Source organism: Heterocephalus glaber, unplaced genomic scaffold (genome assembly GCF_053883595.1).
Source record: "Heterocephalus glaber isolate CG9 unplaced genomic scaffold, H.glaber_assembly_v1.0 deba00000071, whole genome shotgun sequence".
NCBI classification, from domain to species: Eukaryota; Metazoa; Chordata; class Mammalia; order Rodentia; family Bathyergidae; genus Heterocephalus; species Heterocephalus glaber.
Genome location: NW_028258137.1, coordinates 12,439,440 through 12,466,653, shown reverse-complemented (window position 1 = coordinate 12,466,653; position 27,214 = coordinate 12,439,440). Strand labels below are relative to the sequence as shown.

At 46.0% G+C, this 27,214-nt stretch overlaps 1 protein-coding gene across 3 annotated transcripts; it reads right to left on the bottom strand.

Moving 5' to 3' along the window:
* Nucleotides 1-1,202: 1,202 nt before the first annotated feature.
* Nucleotides 1,203-25,911, bottom strand: LOC101721083 (ATP-dependent RNA helicase DDX19A). Of its 3 annotated transcripts, XM_004842876.4 has the most exons (12): nucleotides 25,728-25,911; nucleotides 20,375-20,423; nucleotides 18,266-18,316; nucleotides 16,860-16,995; nucleotides 11,882-11,974; nucleotides 9,903-10,005; nucleotides 9,523-9,637; nucleotides 5,996-6,173; nucleotides 5,479-5,716; nucleotides 4,471-4,633; nucleotides 3,848-4,039; nucleotides 1,203-3,478 (listed from the first exon to the last, which is right to left on the bottom strand). In XM_004842876.4, exons 1-12 carry the CDS (start codon nucleotides 25,782-25,784, stop codon nucleotides 3,417-3,419), a joined length of 1,437 nt encoding a protein of 478 aa, XP_004842933.1. In that variant the 5' UTR covers nucleotides 25,785-25,911; the 3' UTR covers nucleotides 1,203-3,416. The 3 variants fall into 3 exon arrangements, with proteins under 3 accessions (XP_004842933.1, XP_087060696.1, XP_087060697.1); XM_087204570.1 differs by lacking the exons at nucleotides 16,860-16,995; nucleotides 18,266-18,316; nucleotides 20,375-20,423; nucleotides 25,728-25,911 and adding an exon at nucleotides 15,339-15,413; XM_087204571.1 differs by lacking the exons at nucleotides 16,860-16,995; nucleotides 18,266-18,316; nucleotides 20,375-20,423; nucleotides 25,728-25,911 and adding an exon at nucleotides 14,370-14,670.
* Nucleotides 25,912-27,214: the final 1,303 nt, after the last annotated feature.

The following is a 27,214-nucleotide window of genomic DNA, read 5'->3' as shown; positions in this document are numbered from 1 at the left end:
GTTGGGGTTTTTTTTGGTACCGGGGATCAAACTTGGGTTCTTGTGTTTGCAAGGCAGGTGGCGGAACCACTGAGCTAAATCCCTGGCCCCATTCTTTGCTCTTTTTAAAAAGTGAAATGTGCCAGGCAGGATGGCGCATGTCTGTAATCCCAGCACTCACTCAGCAAGCTGAGGCAGGAGAATCACAAGTTCAAGCCAGGCTGGGCAACTTGGGGAGACCAAATCTCAAAAAAGGGGGGTGGGAATGGGGATGTAGCTCAGTGCAAAAGCCCTGAGTTCAGGCCTAGTACTGGGGGGAAAAAGTGAGGCTCAGGTGTAGCTCAGTTGTAGAGCACATGCAGTCCCAGTGAAGGGAAAAATAAACTTCCTTTTGCTGAGTATCCAAACATGCTTAGCCTTTTATCAGGCCATCCATAAACATAGTTCTATTTGGGGTGGATTTCTTTTCATCTATTCCTCAGTCTTTCTTACCATCAGGCCTCTTCATGGCTTTTGGGATTTTGGTTTTCAGGTTCACTTTCAAGGTTTTCCTCTTCCCGATTTTCTCTGCCCACAGTGGTTGCCCCTCCAGGTGTCCTCCATCCCCTCCAGCTGCTACCTACAGGCAGGTCTGTTGGCCTCAGTAGCTTCTGTCCAAGGATTTGAGGGTATCAGAGCCAGGGCAAGCCCACAGCGGCCGTGCCACTCACCTTCGGCAAGGTGAGGTCCGTGCTGCCCTCTGTGGGGCCTGTCGAGTTTCCCCTCAGGCTGCAGCGCAGGACATGTCAAGGTGCAGGTCGCTTTAGGCAGGGGCTGCAGTGCAGGGATCCCACACCCTGGGCCAGTACACTCCTGGCTGGAGCACAGCAAGCTCTCAGCTTCGCCTTTGAGACACTGCTGGGATGACAGGTGTGCACCCACCAGGCCCACTTGCATTGCATTGTTGTTCCATTGCTAGTTCACAGAAAAGATCGCCCGAGTTTTGAGTCAGAGGGGCCTTAACTTGTGCCACTGTCTGGCCTCCCGTCTCCCTTTTCCACACTGCCTCCTCCGTCTTGCTGTAAGCTGCTCCCTCTCTGAGGCCCAACCCTCCAGCCACCCTGGGCACATACCTCCCTCAGGGACCCTGTCTTCACTGGACGCCACAAATATCTGCTCCAACACACAAGGCCACACAGCTCTGCCATGGGCTCACCCTCTGTGGAACCAAAATCTCAGCCAAACACGCACAAAATGATTTTTATTCTTTTCCGATGAGGGCCTCATGTTGCCCCGGCTGGCCACAAACTCCTGGACTCAAGTGACTCTCTTGCCATATCCTCCCATGTAGCTAGGACTATGGGCATATGCCACCATGGCCAGTTAATATTGTAAGAGCTATAAGAACTTAGAACATTTACTACCCAGGAGTCCCCTCTGCAGGAAATACGGGTTCATTTCTTAGAGTTCTGGGATTAAGAAACTTTTTCTAGTCATGACATAAAGTTTAGACTTTTTAAAATAAAATAGAATCTGGCTGGGTATGGCAGCGCATGCCTGTAATCCCAGCACTTAGGAGGCTGACGCAGGAGGATCCATCACTATGAGTTCAAGTACAGCCTGGGGTACATAGTAAGTTCAAGCCCAGCTGGAACTAGAGAGGCACTGTCTCAAAGAAAAAAAAATTTAAATTTAAAATATTGCTACTATAGAGTTGACAAGCTGGTAACAGTAATGGGTATTTTTGTTATCACTGCAATGAACATAAATTGCTAAAAACTTCTGGTATGGTTGACTGGCAATGTATTATGATTTTAAGTGTTTCCTCCTATTTGACCTAACTATTCTGCTTCCAGGAATTTATTATTTACTCTAGGATTCTCACCCAGTGCTCTGGGACAAGGACAGAGACATTCACCGTGGCACTGTGGGTGATAGCACAAGCTGGAATACCCCACCCCAAATGCCCGCCGGGACAGGTGCACGGTGGAGGGACACCCCCTCCCCGAGGGCAGTAGACCTGCGTGCTCCCTGTGTCAGCACAGCTGCGCTATGCTGACAAGTGGAGCAGCAGGCTGCACATAGCGTCAAGAGAACACTCACACTTGGTTTGTTGCTACAGTCCGGGGACTAAACCCCGAGTCTTTGCACCTGATAGGCAAGTGCTCTACCACCGAGCTACATCCGCAGCTCTTTTTAGTCATTTAAACAGCTCTAAGTTGTCTAGGCTGGGCTTGAACTTGCAATCCTCCTGAGTGGGCCACCAGAGTAGTCAGGATTACAGGTGTGTACCACCTCCCCTGACTGAGAAGTCACACTTTTCTTGTACAGAGGGCAATATGACAGAATGTCCAGCAAACTGGTAGCAATGGTGACCCTGGAGAAGAGTCAGAGAGCACTTTCAGGTTATATACACACAGAGTATTTTTAATGAGCATAAATTAGTCTAATAAGCAGAAAAATACAAATAAGTCATGATTAGTAAAGTGTTTCTCGTAACTATTAAAATTTCTTTTTTCTTTTTTGGTACTGGGGATTGAACTCGGGACCTTGCCACTGAGCTAAATCCCCAGCCCCAAATTTCTTATAATGAAAGATGCATGTAGCTAACTTCTGTCCCTATTCGTACAATGTATGAACTACATAAGCCATGAAAACCACCTCTGTGGGTAAGAGCCTACCCTGAGCCTCCACAGGCGGTCACTTCCTCTCCAAACTTACTCAGCTCTGCCACGGCAGGACAGCCTGTGGATCAGAACCATGGAAGTGGGCCAGGCGTGGCTTCACAGTCTCCGGAGTCTCCTGGGTGCCACTTGATGGGCCAAAGGAAAGGAAAGGCAGGCAGGCCCTGAGCCTCGAGGACTCACCCACCCCGGCCTGGCCAATCTCTCCAGAGGCTGGGATTCCCCCCAGATCGGAGGTTACCACAGATGCTCCTGAGACAGCAAGAGGGACACCGTCTGCCCAAGAGAGCCAAGGTAAAAGGGGTGGTGGGGACATCTCTTGTTTCAGGAGAATAACCCCCGAGGCAGGAAATTGTTCCCCACAGGTCCAGCGATGAGGAGTAAGTCAAGGCCTCTGCGCTCAACTCTTCACGCCATCCAGACAGCTGCACCCTGTCCTGCCAGCCCTCATGGAAAGTGTGGCGCATGTCACTTTAGGGGTGGAGGCTGGTCCTAACATCCTGGCCAGAGAGCAGCCAGAGGTCCTGGAGCCAGTCACACCAACTGCAAGCAGATTCAAAGGTACGCAACAGAATATTTTCAAAATGTAGTTTCCTGCTTTTGTCCTGTACTGTTACCACAAATTTTGGTCAAGTCCAAACATAATTTAATGAGGTAGGCAGTGTCTTCCTCGTGTCTTCGTCTGTGGTAACCGTCGAGGCTCGGGCAGAGCAGCCCTGGACTCCGTGAAGGGCGGTGACGGGACGAGGGCGGCACCAGGGACTGGGGAGCTTCTCAGTTGGCTATTTTCTCAATCTCATCCAAATCATCTGTGTCCAATCTTTCTATCTTCTTATCTGGGGGAAAGAGACCAGCACGGGCTTGCCGTGAAAACGCAGCTCCAGTCGCCCCGAAAGGGACAGCGGCAGGGAGACAGGAGACAGAAGGCCCCACCTAGCCTTGGGACACCACTCCCTGGGTCACAGGGATCCTTCGTCTAACCACAAAGGCCTGGAGGGGAGGTCACTGGCACTGACACTCAGCGCCCCAGGCCCCCCAGCCAGGCCACCAGGTGAAGGCCCCACAGGTGCTCCCCAGAAGGTGGGGGGGACGAGAGGAAGGGGCAGGCACAAAGACGGTGGTCCCTCTCGGGGCCACAGGAAAACCCTCCTTTCCCCACCTGTTCCTCTGAAAAGGGCAGCAGGCAGAGGTGGCCCGGGACTCACTAAAATGCTCCTGGATCCTGTTGAGGATGTTCATGCTGTGCTTGCTGTCCACCATGTTCACGGCCAGGCCCCTCTTGCCAAAGCGGCCGGTGCGCCCGATCCGGTGCAGGTAGGTCTCGTTGTCCGGGTTCCTGTCCTTGTCCACAGGGAGATCAAAGTTGATGACCACAGACACTTGCTCAACATCAATACCTGCAGAAAGGGTCGGGTGCGGAACCGAGTCAGGGCGAGAGGCGACGTCCCCATCACCCACACCCCCACTCTGGGTGGAAGAGGAGGCTGGGACCTCTGGGTTGTGGGCACAGGACGGCACACACAGGCCTGTGGCACAGCTGGAGGAAGAGAGCAGACTCTGGCAGGTGCAACAAGCGCGCAAAACCAGAAAGCATCTCTGCAGACAGCGGAACCCATGATGCTGCCCGGAGCGGGGAGCAGGGCCTTTCTCAGGCAGGCAGAGCCTCAGCACCGCCTTTCACCAGGACAGGGCTCCTGGCTTCCGTTACACGGGATGGGGAGCCACTGCAGCCGACCCAGAGGGCACCGAGTGTCCTGGATATGAGGATTCCTCTCGCCACTGGGGCCTGGGACCCCGAGCCAGGCAGACCAGGGTTGTCTCTGCTCACCTCGGGCGCACACATTGGTGGTCACCAGAACCTTCTCTTTGCCCTCGCGGAAGCGCTCAATCACTGCAGCCCTCTGCTCCACCATCATCTCGCCACTCAGCAGAGCCACCTGGTGGCCTTCTTTCGAGAGCTCTGCCGCCAGCCAACTAGCTGTTTTGCGGGTCTGAAGCCAAGAGAATTCTTTTCAATGAAGATCTATACCAAAGCCAAGCGCAGATCCCACCAAAACATGGCTTTTCACGGTTAAAACACAAGCCCCCGATTCATTCAGTGAGCAGTTAGCATTCAAATTTCACACAGAATTTCAGCCACATGATTTGTTTGGATGAATTAACTCCTCTTACTTTTTCCTCTAGAAAGATTGTGCATTGAGCCAAAGATCTGCGTGTCTCAATAGTCCATATCCTTAATGTTTAACAATTATTTCACTACACACGTGTGTAAATACCAAAGAGTTTCTCTGGTGTGAAAAACTAAAAGTGTAAATAAGGTTCAAATGGTATAACTGATGATGTGAAATAGGAAGAAAAGGTCTAAAGGAGTAGGGGAAGTGGGAAGAGTAGGGGAAAGGAGAGAGGGAAAAGAAAATAATATGAGAAAAGGAAAAAATGGAAACAAAGTCTCTGTAAATAGGGAAGGGTGGAGGGGGTGAAGGGAGGGCAGGGAAATGGGGAAAAAATAAGAATGAAGATACATCATAAAGGTACAAGATCCCAATGATGAATGTAACCATTTTATACCTACAATGTACCAATAAACTTCATGGAAAAAAAAAATTATTTCACTGGGTGTTATTTAGGGTTTTTTTCCAAGCAACTTCTAAGAAGAGGGATCACAGAAGGCCTGGCTCATCACAAAGTCGTCCCCTTAAAACTCAAGAACCTGAGACCATGTGGGGGAGGTGGACGTGATTCTCATTTTCACACAGTGGAATCTGGTCCTCCTAAGCAGGCGGTGGGGCTGGCTGGGAGGGGATGGGCAGCCGCTGCAGGCCCCGCTGCTACTCACATGGCAGAAAATCATGGCCTGAGCGATGGTGATGGCCCCATAGAGGTTGCACAGAGCCTGGAACTTCTCATCTCTGTTGCTGCACAGGACGTAATACTGCTTGATGGTGTCCAGGGTCTCCTCCTCGCGCTTCAGTTTGATGATGTTGGGGTCTGGGACCACTTTCTGGGCAAACTGCCACACAGAGTCTTCGAAGGTAGCAGAGAAAAGCAGCATCTGGCAGTTCCTGGGCAGCATCCTGTAAGGCCCCGGGTGTCAGCAGAAGATCTGAAGCACGGTCTCCCCGGCTCAGATGGGCTCTAACCACAGCAGGCTGCCACGGGGCCAGAGACTCCGGGGAGGGGGAGGAGGCACAGGGGCGGCACAGGCTCCCAGGTCTCCGTTCACAGCCCAGGCTGGCAGTATGCTCAGAGCCGATGTGCAAATGACCCGCAGGGCAACGCTGCTGCACAGACCAGAGGAAAGAACCCCACAGAAGTAGGAGGCCTTGGCAGCTCCTCCCGGCCTGAGCTCCTACCTCTGAATGCGGATGCTCTGATCCTGGTGGCCCTGAGTAGCTATCATCACGTCGGCTTCATCCAGCACAAACACCTTGATCTTCTTGGGGTCAACGAACTTGAGCTTGGAGCACCAGTCCAGGACGGTCCCGGGGGTGCCGATGACAATCTGCTCACTGATCTTCTGACCTCTTTCCACTGTGGAGATGAGATGTTTGCTGGTGGTGTTTCTAAGGCAAGCCAGCTCTGGAAATCAAAGCCAGGCCTGTACTTCTAGGACTAGCAGAACAGAGTAATTCTAGATTTCAAAATATAAAAGTTCTACCCTTAAGCCCTCCCTGCTTTCTTCTACTGTGATGAGGATAGAATGACACCTGTCTCAGTGACCTATGGTCAGCATCAAGTTCTACACAGAGGACCCTCAGCAAGTGTCACTTCCTTTCTACTTTCTCCTATAATTTCACCTCACAGAAGTGTTTTTCCCAGGATCTTGGCACAGTGATTTTTTGTTCTGGTCTCTAGTGATTCCACTTGTGTAGCTAGTTTTCATAAATAGAAACTCTTTGATTTAAAAAACACTACAGTATTCTCAACTTGTTTCAACCAGTTTGCTGGGCTATATGGTGAGACCGCACCTCAAAAAAGAAAAAGAAAAAGAAAAACAAAAAACAGGTAGGGGAAAAGGAAGTAAAAGATCTATTATGTACGTGTACCAACTCCCCACGATGAATGTCGTCATTATATACTGCCAACATACACCATTAAAAATTAAAAATTTTAAAAATCAAGTATTAGTATTTCCATCAATCTCATTAGAGATGTTTATACACATGGGGAAACTCTCACTTAGTAGTAGCACTTACAAGTCTGACTTATGCACTACATTACTCTCAAACTCTCAAGCTGGTTTAAGTTGAAACTGGTACAACCATTTATCAAAATCACTAATACACATAACCTCTGACCAAGACTTCCACTATTAGACATTTTGCAATGTACACAAAATATGCACACAACACATATCTGATTAGTAAAATATGATGCATGCAATGGGTGACTCCGATAAAGCCTGAAAATGTTTAGGAAGTGAGGTGAAATAATCTCAAAAAATATATATATCACAGCAGTATATAAATGGCATGCACACATACTTATATACATATAATTAGCAGAATGGCAGAGCACAAGTATAACAACAACAATAATAACAACAAAAAGGTAGTTTCTCATGCCCACTGCCTGTCAGTAAAACAGAACATCTCACAATTGCCAAGTTAAATGCAGTGGCTATGTCAGCCCCTCGTGACGGCCATGGCAGAAAACACTCCAAGGCAGGCATATGCCTCACTTGGGCTGAGCCTGCTGTTTTGAGAATGCCCAATCTCATAATTACTGAATTAAGTGCTTTTGCTACTTCTGCCAAAATCCAGTGACTTTCTTCAGGAAAAGGTCATTTTTATTATTTGTATAGTGAAACTACCCTCTGGGGGGGGGGGTTGTGGTTTTTTTTTGTTTGTTTGAGACAGGGTCTCGCTATGTAGTTCAGGCTGGCCTTGAACTGTCTATGTAGTATAGGCTTGAACTTGCTACAGTCCTCCTGTCTCAGCCTCCCAAGTGCTGGGATTACATGTGTGCACCATCATGCCCATTTTATTAACATGAGCTACACATACTAGGCAAAGACTACCACTGAGCTACACTAGTCTTAAACTAATAAATATGTACTTCTAAAGTTTTCAGGTTCTACTATAACAGCAACAGGCACAGCCTGCATAACAGAAACACCATGAGAGTGAGAGAATGCCAGGGCTCTAAAGTGAGAAGTGCACTCTGGACCATCAGGGCTGTGTCCCCCATGAGGGTGCCCCTCTTGGGTTCCTCTAGGCAGCATACAACTGTTGCCAATGTGCGTGCACCCACGCCCCCATCTGCCAGGAGTGCACACTGCAGTTCTGTCTTCACCGGAACTAGACACAGTCAGACAGATTTCTGCCTAGCCCAGAGGAGCTGGGTTTCCACTTCTCTACTTCCTCATGGACCAGTGAGTTTTGGCATCCTTTCCAGTTACTATGCTGGCCATCTGAATTCCTTCTGTGAAGAGCCAGTTCAACTGGACCTCCTTTGTTCATTTTCCTAGTAAACTGCTTGCTTTTTCTTTTGGCTTGCTTTTTCTTGTTGATGTATGGAAAATTTTTTACATACTGATAATCTTCTAATGAATTTCAAAACCTATTTCCCCTTCATTTTAACCCATACTTTCTCCATGACATTCTGCAGACCACATGGAAGAAAGAATTGGAGGGATTTTTGATTTTGATAAGAGCCAGTGAACTGTACATTCTCCTAGTGTTTTCTTTACTAAAGCTGGTGCTTACTGCTAAAGGAATCTAACCCCAACCTGCCACCCCTAGCCCTGCTAATCTAACCAGGTTCCAGAACTCGAAACCCTCTCTTCTTCATGAAGAACTCCAGATTTTAAGAATTCCAGGGACCAGGCATGGCGATGCAGACTTGTAATTAATTCTAGCACTATGGGAGGCTGAGGCAGAAGGATTACAAGTTCAAGCCTAACCTGGATAGCTTAGTAAGAACTTGTCTAAAAAAAAAAGGGCTGGGGAATGTAGCTCAGTGTGAAACCCTTGAGTTCAATTCCCAGTACAGGAGAAACAAACTCCAGGAGCACTGCAGAGTTTTCGTGGTTGAACAACTTAAAATCTTCAGACTGAAGAGAAGAGGGGGGCTAGGGAGTAGCTCAGTGGCACAGCGTCTGCTTGGCATGTGTAAGGTGGGTTTGATCCCCAGGACTGGGGGGTACTGGAGAGAACTGTAAACACATCAGCAAGTACAGATTATCCTTGTTTAATAACTGTTTGGAATTACGACCAGGCATGCCACTTGGACTTACGACTTGTCTTTTTTCGTATAGTTCTGTACAGCTTGTACCTTCAATGTCTTTTTTTTTTGGTACCGGGGATCGAACTTGGGACCTTGTGCTTGCGAGGCAGGCTGTGGAACCACGGAGCTAAATCCCCAGCCCCAGCCTCAGTGTCTTTTTTTGTACAATACACCTTGTTTAGGGCTGGGGATTTAGCTCAGTGGTTCCAGCACCTGCTTCAAAAGCACAAGGTCCCAAGTTCGATTCCCGGTACCAAAAAAAACCAAAAAACACCTTGTTTATACAGTACTTTAATTTTTGCTGACTGTACTGTACAGTCCTGTAGTTTTATGTTCTGTTATACATTACAGTACTGCATGAAGAGCTATGCAAATAAGAGCAAAGTCATCAAGTTGAAGTTTCCTCTGACCATTTCTTTATTCTAAATATTGTAATGTACACACTATATGCAATTCCTTATTTAGCAACCAAGTTGCAGGAATGGAACTTGGCTATTAAATGAGGAATGTCTGTATTTAAATAGATTCACTGAGAGCAATGTAATAGGGCTGGAGTGTCTGACTGAACTAAAAAGCTGAATATATCATCACATCTTCAAAATCAAACACCTAGCACCCTCCACCCCACTTAGATTGCAGCCCTTGGACTCACATTTATTGCCTCGAACAGCATAAGCGAGCTTGAGCTCTGGATAAAATCTGCCCATCTGCTCAATCACTTTTCCCGTCTGAAGCGCCAGCTCATATGTCGGGGAGAGGCACAGACACTGACGGAAAAATCAGGAAGAATGAATGGAGTAAGACTATAGGCCTGACCAGTGCAGCGAACCCAAACTACATCTTCTTCAACCAGGCCCACCTTTCTGTATGGGCCAAGCCTCGGGAGAGAGCCCTGCCTTGCTTAGGGCTGCTGCCGCCACATGAGCTCTACCTGGCAGGGCCAGGTGCAGGAGCCTGCTCTAAGGCTTGGTTTAAGAGCAGCTGTCAGAGGTCCCCTCCCAGGAGGGCAAGCCAGGTCCCCACATCACCTACCTGAGGGTGTCTGTCTGCTGGTTCCACTCGGCTGAGCATGGCCAGGACGAAGGCAGCTGTTTTTCCAGTGCCCGACTGAGACTGGGCGATTAGGTTCTGTGGGCTGGATGGAGGAAGGACAGAAAGGAAATGAAGACTGGCAAAGCAATAAAGCACGGAAACATTCATTCTGGGCGAGGGGACATTTTCCCTCTTTAAGCTTCTCTCTATCATCCCGTTTTTTGGCACTGAGCACAAATTACAAGAAAACTTTTATATGTCATTAAAAAAACAGCTTTAATATAAAAGAAATAATGACTGTTGTAGATGGCTTCACACACAACAATCCTCCTTCTGGACTCTAGCGCAGAGTGTCCTAGTTTTGTACCCGAGGGCCCCAGGGAAATCAGGAGTGCTGAGTACAGACTGAGACCGGTGCCACACAAGTCCCAAGTGCCACCTTCTCCTAGGTCATGTGGATACCCAGGACTCAGCTCCCTTTTCATGTTTACTTTCCCTATCTCTATGGAAATGTAAGTAACCAACCCACATTCAACTTCAGGTGATCCAGTGTCATGGGGATTGGTGGCCTTTTAGACATTAAAAAAAAAAATTCCAAAGAAACCCGAGGGAACGACAGCCCACCCAGGATGGAGCTCTCTTTGCAGCAGGAGAGAGAAGGATGGGAATGGAAAGGAAGAGTTTATGGCGTTCTGACTGTCAGTTGGGCCTTTGTTTTGTTTTTGTTTTTCAATTTGTTGGGAAGATGAGGAAAAAAGTAAGGAAAGAAAAGGGAAACAAGGAGAGTGGAAGAAAGAAGGGAGGGAGGCAGAGTGGGAGAGGGAGAAGGAGGAAAAGGGACTTAGGTTTTACTTGTTAATAAACAAGGGGTCTTCTTGGTATTGTTCTTCACATCCTTTCTGTAGGGCACAAAAATGTCAAAATAATTTTTTTTGGTGGTATTGGGATTGAACCCAGGGTGTTTGCACTAAGCTGCATCCACCCCCCTCCCTTTTTGAGACAGGGTCTCTCTGTGTAGTTCAGGCTGGTCTGAACTAAGAGGCCCAGGCTGGCCTTAAACCAGTGGCGATCCTTCAGCCTCTTGCTAGGTTTACAGGGCTATGATGCCACGCCTGGCCCCCAGCCCTTTCATCTTTTAAATAAAAAATAGTGTTATTAATTCTGATGTCTCCGGAGCACCAAAAAAAAAAAGGAAGGGACAAGATAGGACAGGACAAGACCCTTGCCACATTTCAAGGCCCAGGTTGAGGGCTGGTAGACCGGCTCATCAGGCAGTACAGACCCAGAGGCTGAGTCCGTCCTGGCTACAGGCTCAAAGAGGGACCAGCCCATGAGTTTGGCTGTTAGGCCTCGCTGGGAGGCTGCCTGCCTCACTTTGGGGCACAAAGGCCATGTATTGGAGGTGAGAGATCAGGGGTCAAGATCAGAGGTCTGGGCCATTTGGTTCTGGTTCTGTGGCAGAGGCAGCCAGAGGTCAGGGTTCCAATAAGGAAGCCAAAGCCACTCAGGTACATGGTCCAACAGAGGCCCAGGTGCAGCTGAGGGGATCGAGTTACTGATTCCAGAATGGAGTCCAATGGGCGCTGGGCCGCTCAGTCTTGGTGCTCGAACAACCCAGCCCTTTTATGAGACAGGGTCTTGCTAAGTTGCCCAGGTTGGGCTCAGACTTGCCATCCTCCTGCCTCAGCCCCTAAGAGTGCTGGGATTACAGGAATATACTACCATGCCCAGCTTCGAATCATTTCTAAAAAGCCAATTTTTAATATTACATAAGATAAAGCACTATCATCATCAGTTTTTTGTGTGAAGTGGGAAAAGTAAAAACTATACCCAAATCCATGATTCTCTCTGCAGTTGCCAAGCTATTTTCCGGAGACACGTCCCCCAAACAGTCCACCCTACACTGAGAAACAGTAACAACTGTTTGTGGTGACATTAGTAAGCCACCTTTGAAAGAGGTCACTTGGGTGTGCACTCACGGTTCAGCGAGCATCATGGGTAATGCATTCTCTTGTATCTTGGATGGTCGATTAAAGCCCATGGCATAGACTCCCTGGAGAAGTTGTGGCTTCCTAGGAGGAAAAGCAGACACAGGGTGGATTTTAGTAGCTGAAATTGTTTTAAGGCCTATAATCTTTTTTTTTTTTGGTTCTAGGGATCAAACTCGGGTCCTTGTGCTTGTGCAGCAGGCAGCAAAACCACTGAGCTAAATCCCCGGCCCTATCAGACATTTTCTAATGCCTTAAAAATGTTATCTAGGGCTGGAGATTTAGCTCAGTGGTTCTACCATCTGCCTCGAAAGCACAAGGTCCTGAGTTCAATCCCTGGTACCAAAAGAAAAAAAAAAAGCTATCTAAAACCAACTCAAGCTAAGTGTGGCAGCACATGCCTATAATCATAGCACTCTGGGCGACTGTGGCAAGGGACAGCAAGTTTGAGTGCAACCTGAGCAACTTAGTAACAGAGCAAGACTGTGTCTCAAAATAAAGGGGTGGGGGATGTAGCTCAATGTGAACGCTTCAGGTGCAAGCTCCAGTATCACAAAAAAATAAACTAAACCCAACCACCTTTTTAGGTTTTTGGTTTCCTGAGACAGGGTCTCACTATGAAGCTGAGGCTGGCCTTGAAGCCCTGACCCCGCGCCTCAGCCTCTCGTGTGGCATCACAGAGGTGTGTGGCACAACTGACACGTTCCTGCTGATCTCACTCTGCGGTGACTACACTTCACCCAGTACAGCGTTTCCCTTCCCATTTCCTGGAGAAATTCATGCTCCCAATCCCACAAATCTGGTTGGTCTTTGATGCCAAGTGTCCCCTGGATATAGCAAGAGTAGTTTTTATTAATTAATAGCACGAAACAAATTAGGAAGTGGGACTTCGAGGTGTATCTGTTCTGCAGTGCTGAGGACTGAACGAAGGGCCCAGCGCATGCCAGCCAAGGGCTCTCCCACTGAGCTACAGCCCCAGCCCAGAAGCACAGTTTTTATCTCTTGGTATAGATGTTAAAGTCGAACCAGTCTTTCTTTATTCTATCATCCTTCCAAGCCAGCTGTGCAAATATGCAGGACAACCAAGAGGAAACAATACTGATCAAGCCAATTTCTAGAAGCAGCTATAGACTAAATGGGTTAGGGAGGTTTCATATCAGAATGAACTTTACAAATGCTCAGACTGCTACTACATTTAGTGAAAATCAACAATAGAGACAAATTTGCCAAGTGTGGGAGTGCCCCACCTGTAACCCCAGTTACTCAGGAGAATTACATATTCAAGGTGAGGCTAGGCAACTTAGCGAGACTCTGTCTCAGAAAGATTTTTTTTTAAATGGCTAGAGATGTAGCTCAGTGGTAGATCACTCGTCTAACATGTGCAAAGCTCCAGGTTCAATTCCCAGCACCACAAAAGATAAAAAACAGAGCCAGGCATGGTGGCACAACCCTATAATCCCAGCATTTGGGAGGCTGAGGCAGGAGGATCACCACAAATTCAAGGCCAGCCTGCAAGGCTAGCCTGTACTACAAAGGAAGACCTTGCCTCAAAAATAAATGAATAAAATAAAAAACAATAAGAAAAAGTAAAGCACTAACTTTTTTTTTTTTTTTGGTACAGGGGATTGAACTCTGGTTCTTGGACTTGTGAAGCAGGTGGCGAAACCACTGAGCTAAATCAAACTCCAGCCAATCCTCCTGCCTCAGCCTCCCAAAGTGCTGGGATTACAGGCATGTGCTACCACTTCCAGCCACCAACTTCTTAAATAAGCAGCTACACAATAAATATCAATTGAACTCCTTTTACACTGCATTTACAATGTGCTCTCTGCTACCTCTAAATGGACAAGGTGTTTAACAAAAACCACAGCATGGGCCAGGGATTTAGCTCAGTGGTTCCAGCACCTGCCTCGAAAACGCAAGGTCCCAAGTTCGATCTCCTGTACAAAAAAAACCACAACAACTACCCCCCCCCCCCCCCCCCCCGCACAGCATATTGTTCTAAGAAAAAGCCAAACTGGTAGGCTGGTGGCACATCCTTATAATCTCAGCACCTGGAAAGGTGAGGCAGGAGGATCGCTGCCACAAGTTCAAGGCCAGCCTGGGCTACATAGTGAGACCCTGTCTCAGAAAAAAAAAAAAAAAGAGAAAAACATCAACTTTAAGTTTGAAAAAAATCAATACTCTGTTCTCTAAGCTTTTCCTAGAGACTTGTGTGTGACAGGGTCTCGCTATGTAGTTCAGCCTGGCCTCGAACTCACTATGCATCCCATGCTGGCCTCAAACTCACATCAATCCTCCTGCCTCAGCCTCCCAAGTTCTGGGATTATCTAGAGATTAACAGCATCTCTCTAGAAGGTAAATTTTTCTGTTATATATTGGTTCTGAGATACAAATTGAAAAAAGAAAAAATTTGGTGTCTATTTGTGAAAAATAAAAAAGGCAGTTTCTGATTTGGTTAAGGAAACAAAGCCATTACCTAATCAGGACTCGTGCAATCTAATGGTTCCCACTGGCTCATTTATTTTGCAGATTTCAAATCTTTTTGTTGTTGTTGTTGTTTCTTGAGATAGGGTCTCAATTATGTAGTTCAGGCTGACCTCAAAACCACCATGTAGGGCTGGGGATTTAGCTCAGTGGTTTCACCGCCTGCTGCGCAAGCACAAGGACCGAAGTTCGATTACCGGTACCAAAAAAACAAAAAAACCCACCATGTAGCCCAGGCTGGTTTCAAACTCAAGGTGATCCTCCTGCCTCAGCCTCCTCAATACTGGGATGACAGGCATGGGCCACCACACCCGGCCTAGATTTCAAATCTTTTAAGGATAAATATTCCAAGTATATTAGGTGACTGAGATTCTATTCTTTGTTTCCTTTGGCTTCCAACAAGTAACTCAGAGAGGCTCTACCTTTTATGAGAAGGTGCTCATTTTTTTTTTTGGTACCGGGAATCAAACTCGGGACCTTGTGCTTTTGAGGCAGGCAGTGGAACCACTGAGCTAAATCCTCAGCCTTGAGAATCTACCTTTTAAAGAGAACAATTCATCAGTGGTTGAATTGAGAGTGCAAGTCTTTTAAATGAAAAGAACCTGAAAATACCCAGTGATCTTGGAAAGACAAACTCTCAGTCTCAGGAAACAACAGAGTGCTTCAAGTTGCCCTGTTAAGTTTAAGAACACAAGCAGGGATGACAGATTTGGTGAATAAAGTCCTGAGTAGGGGAAACACATATAGAAAAGTCTAATTTCCTGGAAACCTTAAAGCTCACACTTTTAAAAACTTGTTCTGCACAATTACTTCATTAACAGCTAGTTAGTTTTCTTATTTTCAATGTCTCTTACTCAGTAACAGAGGAATGTAGCCTCTGTATGCCCACAGGGCACACCATACTACAAATTTTATTGAACAAAGGCAAATAATCCACCCATTCTACCACATTCTTACTCACCAGCTATTTTCTGTCTATGATTTGGATCCTGGCAGGCAGCAAGAATGGTAGGTGTGTGTTGTGTTCCTCTGGACAGCCCTGCAGTGGCACACATGTTAACCCAACCACCCGGAATCATCCCTTTATAACTTACTGAAGAGATCAAAACACACGGTACAGACCTTCCTAATTCTCTGCCTTTTAAAATAATGACATTAAAAGTCATTTTCAGCACAATGTCATAAATATGCCCCCTGTAAAGCTTACTTCTGGGTTCTGGTTACTTTTTTAAAAATAGAACTGTCAAAAGTTGCTTTCCATTCTTGGTAACAGGAATGTAGATGCTTTTAATAGACTTTCTAAAAGTAGATAAACTCTTAAGAGTGTAAACCCTATTAGCCAGAGGTGATGGTACATGCCTGTAATCCCAGCATTCTGGATGCTGAGGCAGGAAGATAACCATGAGTTCTAGGCCGGCCTGGGGTACATAGTGAGACCCTGTCTCAAAAAACAAAAACAGGGCTGGGGATTTAGCTCAATGGTTCCACCACCTGCCTTGCAAGCGTAAGGACCCGAGTTTGATCCCCTGTACCAAAAAACCCACAAAAAAACAACAAAAATGTAAACCCTAGAGCAGTAATGGCAAAACTTTTAGAGCTTTTAATGACAACAAACAGCCCAATGAGGCATGTGTGCCATAGGTTCACCACCACTTCTGGCCTAAGATCTAACAAAAGGGCTTACCTAATAAGCAATGTTCCTGACATCCAGAAATTACCTGCCAGCCAATACTTTATTCAAAGTTCTAAGAGCATAAAAGAAAAAAGACTTTCAGCTATGAAGAATAAATTTGTGCCATTTAAAAATTTCTATCAAGAAGCTAGGTGTGGTGGCACACATCTGTAATCCCAGCACTAAGCAGGCTGAGGCAGGAGGATTGCTGTGAGTTCAAGGCCAGCCTGGACTACATAGTGAGAGCTGTCTCAAAAAACAAACAAACCAGGGGCCGGGGATTTAGCTCAGTGGTTCCAGCTCCTGTCTCAAAAGCACAAGGTCCTAAGTTCAATTCCTGGTACCAAAACACAAAAACAAAAACAAACAAACAAACAAACCAAAGAAAAGGAGGAGGAAAACTCGGTTGCCAAGAGAGAGGCAGAAGACCATCACTGTGAGATCACTCACATTTCTTCACTGTGTGCGTGTGTGTGTGTGTGTGTGTGTGTGTGTGTGTGTGTGTGTGTTGCTGGAGATAGTCAGGCCTTCTACCATTGATCTACACTCATGCTCAGCCCACTTATCCACTTCCAGATCAGGGGAGTTATTACTTACTCAGAGTAAGTACACTAAACTTTTTTAGGCCACTGTACATGCTTTCAGTGGTTGTTCTCACCCTTCAGTGTGTACTTCTTTCCCTACCTTAATAAATGTAAAACCTCACTACCTTTAAAATAAATAAATAAAAATTTAAAAAGCAAAAGAAATAAAAGTCCTACCAGAATGTCTGAGATGCTGAGCTTTATGATCAGAGTGATGAATACTCACAGGTGGAGCTCTTCAAAAGACTTCACCGAGTAGAGAGGGGAGCTGGGGTCCCGCTGCAGCACTTCCACTTGGTTCGTGTTATCCACAAGGTTGCTTCTGATCAGCTTGTTGAGTAAAGACTGGGCAGCTCTGTCCTCTGTCCAAGAAACCAGTAGATTTTGTAGCTACATGAAATCAAACCCCAACTTGTAAAAGTGCTCTATCTCCCTCTCAGCCCCAGCACCAGGCAGCCATGTGTGGCTAGAGGAAACAAATCACGTTGGCAGCTCTCCCTTTAAATTCTTTTTAAAACTTTTGGTACTAGGATTGAACCCAGGGCCTCTGCACAGAGCTATAACCCCAGCCTAGTTTATTTTTATTTCCAGACAGGGTCTTGCTAAATTTCGAGATGCCTCAGCCTCTCAGAGTGGCAGGGGTTTCGGCAGTGCCCAAGTCCAGCTCCTTTCACATTCTTGACTATAAGACTCAAGTGGGCTGATCAACTCAACAACTTTTCTTGTTTCCATAGTCTACTAATTCATTTTTCACCCATAATACTTTCTCCTCTCTTCTCAAACCCTGAAGTTCTCCACATTCTCAGTCTGGACCTTAGCTGCACATCTATCTGCCCACACATGGGCCCACCCCTTCCTGTGCACAGGACAGTTCTCTCTGCACAGCCTCCTGGCATTATCTCCATCCCCTCCTGAGCCACTCCCACAGCACCTGAACCTGTTTTAACATCTCTCTTTATAAACCTGCTTCCTCCTTTAACCCATATTCCCACCCAGCCACTGTCCCATTTGATTACCCTCCTTTCTGGAACATTCCCTAAAAGGGCTTATACTCATCTCATTTCCCCTGCTTCCCTTCTCTGTTCAATGTACACGCTCAAGAGACCTTGCCAAGGTCCCCAGTGATTTCCACATGCCAACCTAATCCAATGGTCAATTTGTAGTTTATTTTTTTTTATTTTGAGGTGGGATCCTGCTATGTTGCCCAAGCTGGCCTTGAAATTGCAATCCTCCTGCCTAACTCTCAAGCAGCTGAGACTACAGGAACACTCAACATTGCCTGGCTCTAGTTGTTCTCTTTTTTTTTTTGGTTTTGTTTTTGGTACCGGGGATCGAACTCGGGTTCTTGCGCTTGCGCACCAGGCGGCGAAACCACTGAGCTAAATCCCTGGCCCTCTAGTTGTTCTCTTAATTAGCCTGTTACCTCTTGCTAACACCCTACTTTGGACATACTTCCTCTGGCTTCCAGGACACTGGCGCTCTTGACCAGCACTCTGTCTCCCCAGGGCTCTTCCCCAGTCTCCATGGTGGGGCCCCTTATCTCCTGATCGTAGCTCAGTGCTTCCACCTCCTAGAAGGCAAGGCCGGGATCCTCCTCCCTCTCTTGCCACAGGGCTCTGAACAGATAGTTACCTTTCTCTTCCTCATCTGTCTTCTCTGCAGTGGGACTGGTTTTGACAACACCTAAAGAAGAAAATAGTTGTCATGGGAAAGGCAGTTTTTAAGCTCACCTAAAAAGTGGGACAATCAAAACACTAAAACTTGCTTTAGTGACCCAATATAAAAACTGGCATTTCTTTATGTTTAATGGATTGTATTTCTAGGAAGTTTTTAAGTATGTAAGAAAAATTTGTCACCTGACTTAAGTTAAAATACAGCCTTATAAGGCCAGGGATTTAGTTCAGTGGCACCACGCCTGCCTCACAAGCACAAAGTCCTGAGTTCAATCCCTGGTACTGCAAAAAAAAAAAAAAAACCCCAAAAACGCCCCACAAAACCCAGCCATATATATATATATACATTTGTTTGTTTGTTTGTTTTGGTTTTTTGGTACTGGGAATTGAACTTGGGTCCTTGCACTTGCAGAGCAGGCAGTGGAGCCACTGAGCTAAATCCCCAGCCCAAAACAGCCTTATATATATATATATTTTTGGTACCGAGGATCAAACTCGGGACCTTGCTCTTGCAAGGCAGGCGCCAGAACCACTGAGCTAAATTCCTGGCCCTAACCTATCATTTTTTACCTATCAGGTTGGCCAAATTCTAAATGTTTGATTAAAAATAAGCAAGTCTGATTAAACACTTGTGATGAGGCCACAGGGAAACAGAGTTACATGCGGTGCTACTAGAAGTATAAATTGTTGGGCTGGGGATTTAGCTCAGTGGTTTCACTGCCTGCTGCACAAGCGCAAGGACCCAAGTTCAATCCCCGGTATCAAAAAAAAAAAAAGTATAAATTGATATGACACATATGGATGGCGAGTATTTTGAATACACTTATAAAAATTGCAAATGCATATGCCTTTGTCCTATAGTCTTTTGGGAATTTATCCCACAAAAACACTGTACACATATAAAAAAATTTAAGTTCATGGTTATTCCACAAAGCACTGTTTATAAGAGCAAAAGAATGAGACAAACCTAAACATCTAACAATAGATGACCAGTTAAATAAATTACAGTGTATTACATAATACAATGCCTTGTAGTTATAAAACAGTGAGGAAATACCATGTCCTGACATATAAATGTTTTCTTATTTTGAAGACAGGGTCTTGCTATGTAGTACAGGCCAGCCTCCTCAAACTCCTGGGGATCCTCTTGCCTCAGCCTCCCGAGGGCTGGGATTATAGGTGTGTACCACCATGCCCAGCAAGTACTGACATTTTAAAGTAAAAAAACAAAAACAAAAAAAACAACAAAAATCCAATATGACTAGGTCCTTATAAAAAGGTAAAACTGAGGGCTGGAGATGTATCTCAGTAGACCACTTACCTCATGTACTTGAGGCTCTGGATTCAATCCCCAGCACCACAAAAAGGGGTAGCACTATGGGTACCAGACCCAGGGGGTTGCTATGTGAAGATGAAGCCACAGACAGCAGAGATCTTGTTACAGACCATGCAACCCCCGACTGCAGGAATCCAGAGAAATGAGGGAGAGACCTGGGGTAGGGTCCTCCTCCCAGCCTGAGGCAGCCAACCTTGCCAACACTCTGGCTTTCCAAACCCTGAGCCAATGCACTGCTACTGTTCACACCCCCAGCTTCGCGGTGCTTCACTGAGACAACCCCAGCAAATGATGCCACCACACGTGCGACTGGGGATGAGACCTAGTACCTTTTTATATTTTCTGAGTGTGGAACCCAGATTCGATTTTTTAAAAGTTTAAAAATATTTCAAAATATAGCAGTAAGTGAGCAGGTACAACAGTGATTCTTTTTTTTTGGTACCAGGGGTCGAACTCCAGTCCTTGTGCTTGCGAGGCTGGAGGCAGAACCACTAAGCTAAATCCCCACCCCCAACAGTGATTCTTAATGTTAAAGAGTCAGAGGTTAGAAAAACCTGGAAAATGGACATAATGCCCCTTCGGTCATAAAATCTAATTTCAGGGTCTCAGTTCCAGCGCTGTTGTTTGCCAAACATACCCCTAAAAGAAAGCTCCACTGCTCACTACAGCTGGGAGCACAAAACAGAAGCATGTGACTGGTACCTGGCCTGTAGGCACTAGTGAGTGACTCACCATTGGTATCTGGTTTGACCTTCTCTTCCTTGATCTGCAAACTGCTCATCTGAATAGGAATAAAAGGAAACAGAATAAGCAAAGGCCCCAGTCAAAGAAGGCCCGGGACAGGAGGAGCTCCCCTGTGACAATCTAGCAAGAACAACTGCACAGCTCTAGTCAGGGAGCTGGCCTGTCCTCACAATGCAGAACTGCTAAAAGCCTAGGTGAAAACATTACACGAATCTTCAGTAGCCTTAAGGGGGTGGGTGCTAAATGTAATGGTAGGGAGAAAGAGTATAAAAGAGTCCTAAACCTCTGCCTTTCCCCTAAGTACACAACTAGAACATCTACTCTTTACTAAATAGTATGTCTTTTCAGTGGTACGAACACTTAAAGTTCCTTTCTTTTTTTTTTTCTCCGTACTTGGGATTGAACTCAGGACCTTGCACTAGAGAGGTAGGCACAGTGAGGTGACACTGAGCTATATCCCCAGCCCTTAAAGTTCCTTTCTGAAAATGATACCACTTAAACACTTCAAATAAGCTCCCCACCCTGCCCTCAACCCTGGGGATTGTTTCCAGGGCCTCAAGAATACCAGGCAAGGGCTGGGGATTTAGCTCAGTGGTTCTGCTGCCTGCCTTGAAAGCGCAAGGTCCCGAGTTCAATCCCCAGTACCAAAAAAAAAAAAGAATACCAGGCAAGAGTTCTACCCTGAGTTACACCTCCAGCCCTGCTTCTCCTTTTTAACCCTGAAACCTGTGCTGTATTAAAGTAACAGAAAATACAGAACTATCTTTAATCGTCTGTGATCCCAGCACTCTGGGAGGCAGAGGTAAAAGGACTGCAAGTTTGAGCCCAGCAAGGGCATCTTAATGAGACAGTCTCAAAATTAAAAAATAAAGCCAAGCATGATGATGGTGCATGCCTGTAATCCCAGCACTTAGGAGGCTGAGGCAGGAGGATTGCCATGAATTCCAGGCCAACCTGGGCTACACAGTGAGTTCAAGGCCAGCCTGAACTACATAGCAAGATCCTACCTCAAAAAAAACAAAAACACAGGGTCCCGAGTTCAATCCCTGGTACCAAAAAACAAAGACAAAATAAATAAAATAATTAATTAATTTAAAGTAAATAAAAAGGGCTGGAGATCCAGCTCAGTGTGAAGGCCCTGGGTTCTACCTCTAATACTGCAAACTTATTTCAGTGAAATAATTGACAAACCCAAGTCCCTGATATGAAAATGTTTCAAAATTTAAAATACAAACTTGCTTGGTAAGTTGCCAAGGAAAGTGCAAGTAGAGCAATAATTAATAAACTTGCAATCAAGTGTCTACTTTCATAAAAACTAATTTTCTATGTTCTAAGAGTTGGTAAGAGGAAGAAGTGCACTATAAAGATGGTATTAGAAAGGTATGTTGTTAGGTTCTGAGAATTTCTAAATCAACTCCTAGGCCGATAGCCTGCCCCGAAGGCCCCTGAGCTGACCTGGTAACCACTGGTTCCTGAGGCTTATTACATACTTCATTAAATAATCATGCTCCTATGCTGGGGATTTAGCTCAGTGGTTTGGCTGCCTGCTGTGCAAGCGCAAGGACCCAAGTTCAATCCCCGGTACCAAAAAAAAAAAAATCATGCTCCCTCCAATTCGACCTTTTTCCAACTGACCCTATTCTGGGCCTTTGGGAGATGGCAGTCCCACAGTAAGAGTATTCATCTGAGCTCTCTAGAAACCAGATTTTCCGGAGAAAAAGGAGAGCCACACACTTTCTCCTTAGGGGTAGACGACCTTTCTCTGATGGCAAATGGGAAGCTGACACAGATCTAGGAAGGAATCTTACCAGGTCTTATCAAGGGGCTGATTACTCTTCATTTTCAGAATGTATACAGCAGAATCAAAATAACTACAATTGAGATCATCTGAAAATGTGATTGAGACCATACTGATTAGTGTGATCTCCAGAAAGCCTGACTGATGCCCAGAGTGGTGGCACCCACTTGTAATCTCAGCGACTCAGGAAGTTGAGGCAGGAGGATCCCAAATTCAAATTTAGGCTGGGCAACTGAGCAACACCCTGTCTCAAAATAAAAAATTAAAACAGGCTAGGGATATAGCTTAGTGCTCCTTGAGTTTAATCCCCAGAACTAGAAAAAAAAAAAAAAGTCAGCCAATCAATTCCCCATTGTCCATGATTCTGGATTCACTCTCAGCAAGGAGCCTGCTGATGATTAATCCTGCCTTTCCCAAAAGCAGAAAGGCAGGGTCCTTGACACGGGACACAGCGAATGTGCACAGGGCTATGCAATTAAAAAGAGGGGTGAGTGGGTGTGGTGGCACACACCTGTAATCCCAGCACTCAGGAGCCTGAGACAGGAGGATCGCCACAAATTTGAGGCAAGCCTGGGCTACATAGTGAGTTCAAGGCCAGTCTGAACTACACAGGGAGACCTTATCTCAAAAAACAAAACAAATTTTTAAATTAAAAAAGGGGAATCTTCTCGAACCATTAGGAAGCACTGTTTTAAAACATTTATACCGAGGTGTTCAAGATTGGCCTGAGCAAGATACCAAGGCCCTGTTTAAATCAAACAAAAAAAATTTATAACCAGGATGGTTAGAACCAAATACTAAGTATGTTTAGGAATATATTGGTGACATTCATATCATAGTAAGATTAGCCGGGGATTTAGCTCAGTGGTTTCACCGCCTGCTGTGCAAGCGCAAGGACCCAAGTTCGATCCCGGTACCAAAAAAAAAAAATCATAGTAAGATTAGGGTCACACTGTGCATGTGTGGTACCGCCCAGGGCCTCATGTATACACAAGTGCTCTACCACTGAGCTACATCCCCAGCCCTAGGTCATACATTTAAAAAGCCTTAGATTTGAAGCTGGTCACAGTGGTACACACTTGTAATTCTAGCACTCAGGAGGCTGAGGCAGGAGGAGTGCTGCTAGTCTGAGGCCAGCCTGGGCTACATAGTGAATTAAAGGCCAGCCTGAATTACAGAGTGAGACCTTGTCTCAAGAAAGAAGAGAGAGAGAGAGAGAGAGAGAGAGAGAGAGAGAGAGAGAGAGAGAGAGAGAGAGAAATCATACCTGTGAACATAACTACATCGTAGGTCTTCAAGGCAAATCATCAAACCAACTGAAAACTTGTGGGAACTCCCAATACAAATACTCTCCAGATACAGACTTTCCTTGAACTCAGAACATTTAGACCTGCACTCATTGTCTACACCAAATGTGCCCTCCTGCCCACTTCTCTATTCCTGTTATTAGCACTTTATTAACAATGTCTAAAGAATAAAGGTTGAAAATATTAACTTGCCTTTATCTCCTTCTCTTCTTTTTGTATTATGTTAGCAAATCCTCATATGTAGTTTTTTTAGAGGTACCAGGGACTGAACCTAGGGCCTTCACACTGAAATACATTCCTAGCTCTTTTTGAGACAGGATATCACTAAATTGCTAAACTGACCAGGCTGGGTTGGGACTTGTGACCCTTCTACCTCAGCCTCCCAGAGTGCTAGGATTAGAGGCATGTGCCACCATGGCCAGCTTCATTCCATTCCTTCATCTTCACTTCCACTGCCCAAAATATGCCCTCACTCTCTGGGCAATCAGTAACCTGCACACTGATCTCCTTGCAGTCCAATATCTGTTAGTATTTCTCTTAAAAACTGCAAGCCTACTAAATACAGCCTTTACTCTTTAGTTCTTAGCTAAGGTTCACAGTAAATTCTCTGCAATCTTTTCTATACTGTCCCTACCCCAACGTGCTAACCTAAACTGGAGCAAAACTGAGTTCTGACTCCTGTCCAACACTTTGGTGCATTCTGTCCTCCTAAAGTGCCTTTTACCTTCACCTCTCTTAAATATGATTCACTTTCTAATATCCAGCTCACAAGAAACTACCTGGTTTTTCTACTTATAAATGTTCTCTTATTGCTCAGGAGCTCATTTATCACATTACCCGTACCACTTTCATAGCATTTCCCCCATTCTTGCCTTTCCATCTAGACTGTAAATCTGCTTCTCATATTCCCATGGGCTTAGATCATGTCAAATACCTGCTGACAAACTGAAAATACTCCTGAAGCAATAAACACGGCTGGAGGGCCAGACCTGCTGGTGCACAACTGTAATCCCAGCACTGAGGCAGGAGGATCCCTGCGATTTCAAGGCCAGCCTGGGATACATTTTGAGTCCAAAGCCAGCCTAAACTACATAGCGAGACCCTGTCTCAAAAAACCCAAAGAAAGAAAGAAAGACAGACCATGGCTGGAGAAGAAATGTAATTCAAGCCTTAAAAAGTTCTGTAAAGCTCAAGGCCACCATAAAACAAAACCCTATATCCTTTTTGCTGTTTTTTGAGATAGGGTCTTGCTATGTATTCCAGGTTACCCTCGAACTCCTGGCCATCCCAGACAATCCCCCTGCCTCAACCTCCCAAGTATTGGGTTTACATAGTGTGGGGGGGCAGTTACTGGAAATCGAACTCAGGACCCTGCCTTGTGTTTGCTGGGCAAGCACCCTACTGCTGAGCTAAATCTTCAGTCCCTAAGCTTACATTCTTTTCTGTTTTGGTACCGGGATCGAACTCCGGACCTTGCGCCTGCAAGGCAGGCGGCGGAACCATTGAGCTAAATCCCCGGCCCCCAATCTCACTTTAAATGTCAATTAAACAATTCGTGTTTCTCTCCAACATTTGCAGTTCACTGAAACATTAAATCTAAATCTGAGCAGGGTATGGGGGTGGCCCCTGCCCGTAACCCCAGCACTCGGGAAGCTGAAGTATGACTGCGAGTTCGAGGTCAGCCTACGTTACACAGCAAGACTCTAGTCTTAAAAAAAAAAAGGGTAAACCTGACTCTTTTTTCTACAAAGAGCTATAAACCCAGCCACGTTAAGAATGGATCTAAGAATTGTTAGATATAAAGTAGTCCAAGAACACGGGCCGGGGATTTAGCTCAGTGGTTTCGCCGCCTGCTGCGCAAGCGCAAGGACCCAAGTTCAATCCTCGGTACCAAGAATAAAATAAAATTTAAAAATAAAGTAGTTCAAGAACGCTCAAAACAATGAAAAAGAATCTGTGTCTAAATACGCCTTCCCTTTGAATCGTCATGAGAAAGAGACGCACTATAGAGAAGGGCGGACAGATTTATCACAGGAGCAATTCTTTATCACAGATGAAGATAAAAAGCTAGATATTGGTTTCTTTAGCTCCAGGATCAAACGAGGGCTAAGTGACCGCCCCCCGGCAAACCGTAGGAGCATGCGAGCCTCAGGCCTGCCCAACTCGGAAAGCTCGGTGCTGCAAACAGGTCCGCTTGGGCCAGCCCGTTACATTCTTCCCGCCGGAAGCCACTCACTGACTTGACAGCTGCCTCCTGCTCGTCCACCGCCAGGGCCCAAGAGTCTGTGGCCATGGTCCCGGAGGAGAAATAGCAACTTGAGAAAACCTGCACCACTCAGCCTTTTGACGCTAGCCTACAGCCAGCAGCCGGCGCGAAACCCCGCTCACGTGGACCGGAAGCGCCCTGCGCGAAGGTGACGTCTGTTCCTACCCGGCGGGCGACGTCACTTCTCTGCGACCCGCTGTCCTGGGGCCGTGCCCCTTCCCGTAGAGAGCAAACCCAGTTTGTTTGTTTTCCAGTAACAGGGATTGAACCCAGGACTTTCTCCCTGAGCTACATCCCCGTACCTTTTAAAAAAATGATGAGACAGGGTCTCTGTAGTTGAACAACTTGGCGATCTCTGCGTTCTCCTCTTGGAATCAAGAAATCACCATCCATGACATGAAGTTAAAAGAAGACTCGGAGGGGTTTGGCTTACCCCGCCAAGTCCAGACACCAGCTAGGGGAAGGCAGCTGCATGAGTGAGCCTGGGGGACACCAGTAGAATCGTTCAGACAATCATCAGAATCACGACAAAAGCTGTCATCTTAAGTCACCGTTTTGGGCTGACTCAAGATCTAGCAATGGTAACTGCTACACAGTTACTTCATGACTGTTAGCTTCAGGAGAGGAAGATTCATAATGAACCCCAGGTTTCTGGCGTGAGCAACAGGCAACTATTAACTTGGTGGAAGAACCGAGAGCAGAATCCGGGTTTGTGGAGTGGTAGTGTTTGGTAATGGTATGAGATGGTGATGGGTTCCATGCTGCTTATATTACCATGTGGGCAATTGTTACTGTTCTCTGAGTCTAGGCTGTAGCATTTAGCCAAGAACAGGTTTTTGTTTGGCTTTGTTTTTGGTACCGGGGATCGAACTCAGGACCTTGTGCTTGCGAGGCAGATGGCAGCACCACTGAGCTAAATCCCCAGCCCATGTGGGCAATTGTTTCTGTCACCTTGGAGTTCAGCATCCAGTCTTGGTATAGATTTGGGAGTTGACGACAAAGCCACAGGAATTAACAAAATTACCTGTACCAGAGAGAGGAAGAAATGGTCCAGCACAGAGCTGTGGAGAACAGTTACATTTAAGAGGTGAATAAAGGAATCTGCCAAGGTGCTAAGAAATGGTCAGAGAAAAGGAAGACCAGGAAGTGGTGTGTGTCTTCACTCACTAGAAAAGTGGCTCGAAGAAGGGATTGTCCAGTGTTAAGTACTGTTGAGAAGTCAAATATGACCAAAATGTGTTTTTTGGATTAGGAATATGTAAGTCATCAGTGTCCTTGCTGGAGGCTATTGCAAGGGCGCCATGGGGCAGAAGTCGGGTTAAAGACTTTGAGGAGGACTCAGTGCATAGAAACAACTCTTACAAGACCTTTGGCCATCAAGAAATATGAGGATAGAAGGTGAATAGAGGGACAGTAGAATTTTAGTCATCAGATATGAAAATGTTAAAATATTGATG

Excerpts from the sequence above, each read along its gene's own strand:
- LOC101721083 (XM_004842876.4), bottom strand. The coding sequence starts at position 25,784 with ATGGCCACAGACTCTTGGGCCCTGGCGGTGGACGAGCAGGAGGCAGCT. Across the intron at positions 10,006-11,881 it reads CCCATGATGCTCGCTGAACC|CCCACAGAACCTAATCGCCC; the intron begins GTGAGTGCACAC and ends TCCTCCATCCAG. Across the intron at positions 4,040-4,470 it reads CACCAATGTGTGCGCCCGAG|GTATTGATGTTGAGCAAGTG; the intron begins GTGAGCAGAGAC and ends CCCTTTCTGCAG.